Raw genomic sequence first — 6,712 nt, 5'->3', positions numbered from 1 at the left:
GTCTAAAGACAGCACGGCTCTCTCCCTCTTAAATCGCTGCGTGAATCCCTACTCGTTCGTTTCGTCTTAACGTGCGGATCAAAGTTATTTATAATTTAAGTGTGCTACTTAGCGAGGGGTCCGAAAACTTCCGGTCGTGCTCCGCTCGCGATCGTTCGCCTGCCGCGCGTTCAAGATTTCCGTTCGACGCGTACAAGATCTCCGCTACGCGAGAGGCTTCGATGCGAGAAGTTGAGACAAGATTTCCGTTCGCGATATCTGGCAGAAAAGTACGAACGACTCAGAAGATTTCCGAATCCGCGGCGCACGATCCGTTGTTCCCCCTCGCGTCCTTCCCGTTCTTGAAATAAAGACTATATATTTCTTTGTGCAATCTGTGTTACGAGTGCTTTAATCCTCATTCCTCCCGCGAATTTACGACTCGCGTTATCCACGCTTTTCGCTCAACTCTGAGCGGAATCCAGATTCAGGGCGACCGTCGTAAAGCGACGCCCGAACAGCTTTCGAGAAACTTTAACGTTGTTATCGATAATAAAGTCAAACAACAACGCTAGAACAAAGGAACGATCCATGCTATACACAAAGCACTCGAAAACAGGTGACGATCCCGTCGGGTCGCCACGTGAAACCGGTGACGTCGGCTCCATGACGCGGGACTCCGACGGCCAATCACCCTCCCAAAATTCTGGGAAATCTGCAGGGAGGGAGTTTTGCCTCGGAGGTGTTAAAAGGACAGCCGCTGCGCCGCGGAACCGATTTCTCGCTCGTAGATCACCCGCTAAAGTATATCGTATACGACCGCTTGTACTTCAACCGCATTTTCGCATTCGCGTAACCGCTCGCCGCTCTTGCCGTGCTAACCATTGTGCGCGCTCACGGCTTTTTCCTTTACTGGAAATATTGAAACTTTGGGAACATTATATATTTTATTTTATTTGTACTTGCTATCTCTTTACTTGTGGTCGTCTTTCACCTCGCGCTATCTCGCGCTACCGCGCGCTCTCGAACATTTTTGGTCCTTCGAGCCGGATCCTACCGGCAACCGCGAACTCGGGAGTGCCTTCTCAACGAAGACGATCATGAGTCTGGACCAGAGCTCCATGCTGAGCGGCCAACACGAGCTCTTCGGACGTATCTCCAGAGCCGTCGAAAACCTGAGGAAGATGGGTCAGGCGAACATCACCCTCTCGACCGTTGAGCACCGCATCCGCATCCTTGATGACCTGTGGGCAAAGTTCGAGAGTCAGCACGACTTAATTCGAGCCTGCTATAAGGACCTCTACGCTGAGAGTGAGTACGCCAAGTCCGATTTACTTACCAACGCCGAGATTGCTTACGTGCATCAGCGTGGCGTTTTGTCCGATCAGGCGAAATGGCTCCAGCCTGCGCCAGCTTCCACGCCTCCCGCGGCATCAGAGCAGGGGGGCGACCGCGCGTCAAGAACTTCGCTGCCCCGTATCCAATTACGGGAATTTTCGGGTTCCTACGAGGACTGGCCATCCTTCCGTGATCTTTTTAAGGCTGTGTTTCGATATTCACTGTAAGTACTGACGATATGACGTCATTGAGTAGAACTGCAGGAGCGTTTCTATATTGCTGCTGTTACTTTCAGGCTGGAATAACGGAACGACGACCACAGTACTGCCAGTACTGCCAGTGAATGTCGAAACGCACCCGTATAAGAAAGAAATATAACTTAACTTAACCTATCTTAGACACGACGTGACACGACGATAGGAGCACCTATTCTAAATATATAAAAAAGAATCTTGTACTTAAACAATAATGTTGCAAAAGTCATGTCTATAAAATAAATAACAGTTTTCAGATTTATAAAAATATCGAAATTATTTATTATTATATTAATTATATTAATTTAGTAGTAGTAGTAGTAATCTTTTCGGGCTTTTTCCGCATCTTCGTAACTAACGATTATTGTATATTTCTTGTTGTTGCCTTCCAGATCCACAGGACCAAACCTATGTGAACCTGGCACCCGACTTCCGAAAAATTAATTTTTTTACAGAAAACGTTAGCATTTTGTTTGTAGTTGTTTGTAATAACAAAAATTTCGTTTGTAGTTTAATACATTAAAAATGATAAAAATTAAAAAAATTACTCGCACCCCACTTTGAGATATCTCAAATCCGTTTGCGCCATCTTCTTTAGAATCATTTGTAGTTGTTTGTAGTGCTTTTCTTTTTGTTTATAGTTGCACCATTCAAAAGTTATTATATTTTTGCAATAAACAAAAAGAGTAACTTTAATTTGTGACATTGTGGCTACACCTATATTTCGCCGGCAAAAAGCAGTCAATGCCGTTCTTGAACACAAATTTGTTGCTCATCGTGATTTAGGAACTATGCTGCCAATTTTGGAGATATCTCAAATCCGCTTGCGCCATCTTCTTCAGAATCATTTGTAGTGCTTTTCTTTTTATTGTTTATAGTTGCACCATTCAAAAGTTATTATATTTTTGCAATAAACAAAAAGAGTAACTTTACCAATTTTGGAGATATTTCAAATCCGCTTGCGCCATCTTCTTCAGAATCATTTGTAGTTGTTTGTAGTGCTTTTCTTTTTGTTTATAGTTGCACCATTCAAAAGTTATTATATTTTTGTAATAAACAAAAAGTGTAACTTTGCCAATTTTGGAGATATCTCAAATCCGTTTGCGCCATCTTCGTCAGAATTATTTGTAGTTGTTTGTAGTGATTTTTTTTTTGTTTGTATTTGCACCGTTTTATATATATCTAGTTATGATATTTTTGCAATATACCAGAAGTGTAACTTTGCCAATTTTGGAAATATTTTAAAACTAATTGCGCGACTTGATGTAGAATTGTTTGTAGTTGTTTGTAATAGTTTTTGTTCCGTATCGTTTAAAATATCTCCAAAATTGTCTCTCAAAATTCTTTTTTTGTTTATTGCAAAAATATAATAACTTTTGAATGGTGCAACTATAAACAAAAAGAAAAGCACTACAAACACCTACAAATAATTCTGAAAAAGATAGCGCAAGCGGATTTGAGATATCTCCAAAAATGGCAAAATTACTCTTTTTGTTTATTGCAAAAATATAATAACTTTTAACAGTGCAACTACAAACGAAAAGAAAAGCACTACAAATAACTACAAATGATTCCGAAGAAGATGGCGCAAGCGGATTTGAGATATCTTCAAAGTTGGCAAAGTTACACTTTTTGTTTATTGCAAAAATATAATAACTTTTGAATAGTGCAACTATAAACAAAAAGAAAAGCACTACAAATGATTTTGAAGAAGATGGCGCAAGCTGATTTGAGATATCTCTAAAATTGGCAAAGTTACTCTTTTTGTTTATTGCAAAAATATAATAACTTTTGAACAGTGCAACTACAAACGAAAAGAAAAGCACTACAAACAACTACAAACAATTTTGAAGAAGATGGCGCAAGCGGATTTGAGTTATCTCAAAGTGGGGTGCGAGTAATTTTTTAAATGTTTATAATTTTTAATATACTAAACTATAAACGAAATTTTTGTTACTACAAACAACTACAAACTAAATGCTAACGTTTTCCGTAAAAAAATTAATTTTTCGAAAGTCGGGTGCAAGGTTCACACATAGGTAAGGACCAATTTTTTCAAAGATGCCGCCATAGCCGCCATGTTCTTACTGCGAATGCCTCACCTCGCGAGCCGCAGTAATGAAAGTAGGGAGTGACGACAAAATCTATGACGTCACATGAACACGAAAACGCTTTGACAGCTTACTGCCGCGTATATTGGAACGGATTTACAGTGCTGCCAGTACTGCGAGTGAATAGCGAAACGCACCCTAAGTCAGTGATCGGTGAGCAGTCGTCCATCTCGAAAGTCGAACAGCTGCACTATCTGCGTTCATGCCTCAAGGGGCCGGCTGAAAACGTAATAAAATCATTAACTATTACGGGCGAAAATTACGATCGTGTGTGGGAGCTGCTCTGCCAGCACTACGAAAATAAGAGGGAGCTGATACGCTCCAACTTCGCCACGTTTACCGCCGTGGCGAAGATGAAAGCCGCTACTGGCGACGAACTCAGCCGCGTCCAGAACGCTGTCACGTCCGCCGTCGCAATGCGCAAGAGAGTATCGGGAGGCCCATCAACTCGCACGGCATGGACCTTTTTAATCACCTCGTAGTCGAACTGTTCGACCCGCGAACGCGTCTGGAATGGGAGTCCTCCTCGGGAGACTCCTTCGAACCGCCGACTCACGCTACGCTGATGACTTTCATCAACAAACGGATCCTCACGCTGAACGCAGCGAATCCGAAGACCACTAAACCCGCGAGTGAACAATCACGGTCCGCGAAAACTCACGTCGCGAAGCGTTCCGAGCCTTCTCAATGTCCGCTCTGCAAGGGGAAGCACTCGCTCATGGGGTGCCCCGACTTCAAGGCCAAGGTGGCCAGCGAGAGAAAGACAGTGGTCGAGACTAATAAGCTCTGGTTCAACTGTCTCGGCAATCATCAGGTGGCGGGCGAAGTGCAAGTCAACCCGGAACTGCTTCACGTGCAACGCGCGGCACCACTCGATGTTGCACGACGCGTACGTTTCCGCAACGGCACCCCACGCGGAAGTCAGCACGCTTTCCACCGTCGGAAGGGCCGACGACAGTAAGGCGATTCTTCTCGCGACCGCGCGCGTGACTATCGCCGATCGGCACGGAGATCCTCATGAGGTTCGGGTGCTCATCGACCAGGGCTCCGAAGTGTCGATCGTGTCGGAGTCCCTGGTGCAGCGACTACGCCTGCCGCGATCGCGCACGCGAGTGTCTATCTTCGGCATCGGCGGCTCCCAGTCGGGCTCCACGCGAGGCAAGGTGTCCCTGACCATCAAGTCGAAGACCACCGGAGCCACACTCACCGCCGTCGCGTTCGTGCTTCCGCGTCTCTCGCTCTACCAGGGCGCCGCGAATAAGTGCCGCACCTCGTGGCCTCACCTACGAGGGCTTCCTCTGGCCGACCCTCGTTTCGCCGCCAACGACCCAGTCGAGCTGCTACTGGGCGCCGAGGTGTGCTTGACCATCCTGGAGGATGGTCTCCGCCGAGGCGAACCGCAAACGCCGATCGCTCAGAAAACCATCCTGGGATGGATTCTTTCAGGGGGCTGTGGTGCGACCCTCCACTGTCACCACAGCTCACTCCAGTGTACCGCCGACCATGACTTGGCCGAGCTGGTACGCCGTTTTTGGGAGCAAGAGAGCGAGCCTCCCGCTTCCGTCACGCTCACTCCCGAGGAAGAGGAGTGCGAGCAACATTTTGTACGCACCCACGAGCGCACACCCGCTGGCCGGTACGTTGTCCGACTGCCGTTTGCCTCGACGCCGAAGCACCTCGCCGAGACCCGCAAGCCCGCTGAGCGACTGCTCACGGCCATGGAACGCAAGTGCGCCCGAGATTTTCGGTTCGGAGAACTCTACCGCTCGTTTATGCTTAAGTACGAGGACCTCGGGCACTTGGAAGCCGTAGCACCGTCAGACGCGGCGTGTGCTACCTGCCACACCACAGCGTGTTGAAGGAAGCCAGCACTACCACCAAACTGCGCGTAGTGTTTAATGGCTCGCAACGCACCAGCTCCGGAGACTCGCTCAACGACCACCTCTTCGCAGGCGCAAATCTCCTGCCGGCACTTGCTGACGTGCTCTTGCGTTGGCGTCGGCACCGCTACGTGATGATCACAGACATCGAGAAGATGTATCGCCAGATCATCTTCCACCCGGAAGATCGTGACCACCAGCGGATCCTGTGGCGAAGTGCCGTCGAACAACTCGTGCGAGTTCTCCGCCTGACGACGGTCACTTATGGCCTCACGTGCTCACTGTGGGTCGCGATTTGCACGCTATTGCAACTCGCCAAAGACGAAGGGACTCGGTTTCCGCGCGGCGCGATTGCTCTCGAGGACGACAGATACGTGGACGATGTCGTGACCGGAGAGGACACTATCGACGACGCGGTCGCCGTGCAAACCGAACTGCGCGAACTCTGCACGGCGGGCGGGTTTCCGTTACGCAAGTGGGCCGCGAACTCCGAGGACGTTCTCGTCGACATCCCGCAGGAGCACCGCCTTAAACGCGCCCTCCACGTGTGGGAAACAGACGGTCACTCCACTCTCGGCCTCCGCTGGCACCCGACGGAAGACGAATTTTCCTTCGCGATTCATTCGCGCACAATCACCGTGTTCACAAAGAGGCGCGTCCTCTCGGAAACCGCACGCTTATTTGATCCATTGGGGTGGCTCACCCCCGTTGTGATCCGAGCGAAAATCCTCATCCAGTCCACATGGCTGAAAGGGCTGGACTGGGACGCCCCTCTTCCGTCGGCCGACGCTCAACAATGGGGGAGCTTCCTGGAGGAGCTTCCGCGGCTTGAACTCGTTCGCGTGACCCGCTGGCTCGACAGCGGAGCAGATTCACGAGTCGAGATCCACGGTTTCGCCGACGCGTCCGAGCGAGGCTACGCCGCGGCCGTCTACCTCCGCGTCATGAGGAACGGTTCTGCTACACTGCACTTGCTCATGGCAAAGAGCAAGGTAGCCCCGATTCGGCAGGTGTCCCTCGCTCGACTCGAACTGTCCGCGGTGGATTATGCAGGCCCGATCCATATCCGCACGACCAAGGGGCGAGGACACCGAGCGCACAAAGCGTTCATCGCCGTCTTCGTGTGCCTCGTCACCAAAGCGGTGCACCT

At 49.0% G+C, this 6,712-nt stretch overlaps 1 protein-coding gene across 1 annotated transcript; it reads left to right on the top strand.

Moving 5' to 3' along the window:
• Positions 1–1,079: 1,079 nt before the first annotated feature.
• LOC112463454 lies at positions 1,080–6,554 on the top strand (the record flags this gene model as incomplete). Its single annotated transcript, XM_025029874.1, has 5 exons — positions 1,080–1,290; positions 3,752–4,120; positions 4,165–4,571; positions 4,726–5,411; positions 5,489–6,554. Coding segments are annotated over exons 1-5 (2,739 nt in total), but the record flags the coding sequence as incomplete, so codon positions are not given.
• Positions 6,555–6,712: the final 158 nt, after the last annotated feature.

Source organism: Temnothorax curvispinosus, unplaced genomic scaffold (assembly GCF_003070985.1).
Source record: "Temnothorax curvispinosus isolate PA1 unplaced genomic scaffold, ASM307098v1 QBEX01013263.1, whole genome shotgun sequence".
In the NCBI taxonomy this organism is placed as follows: domain Eukaryota; kingdom Metazoa; phylum Arthropoda; class Insecta; order Hymenoptera; family Formicidae; genus Temnothorax; species Temnothorax curvispinosus.
The sequence above is the reverse complement of the archived record's forward strand: the minus strand, read 5'-3'. Positions and strand labels throughout refer to the sequence as shown.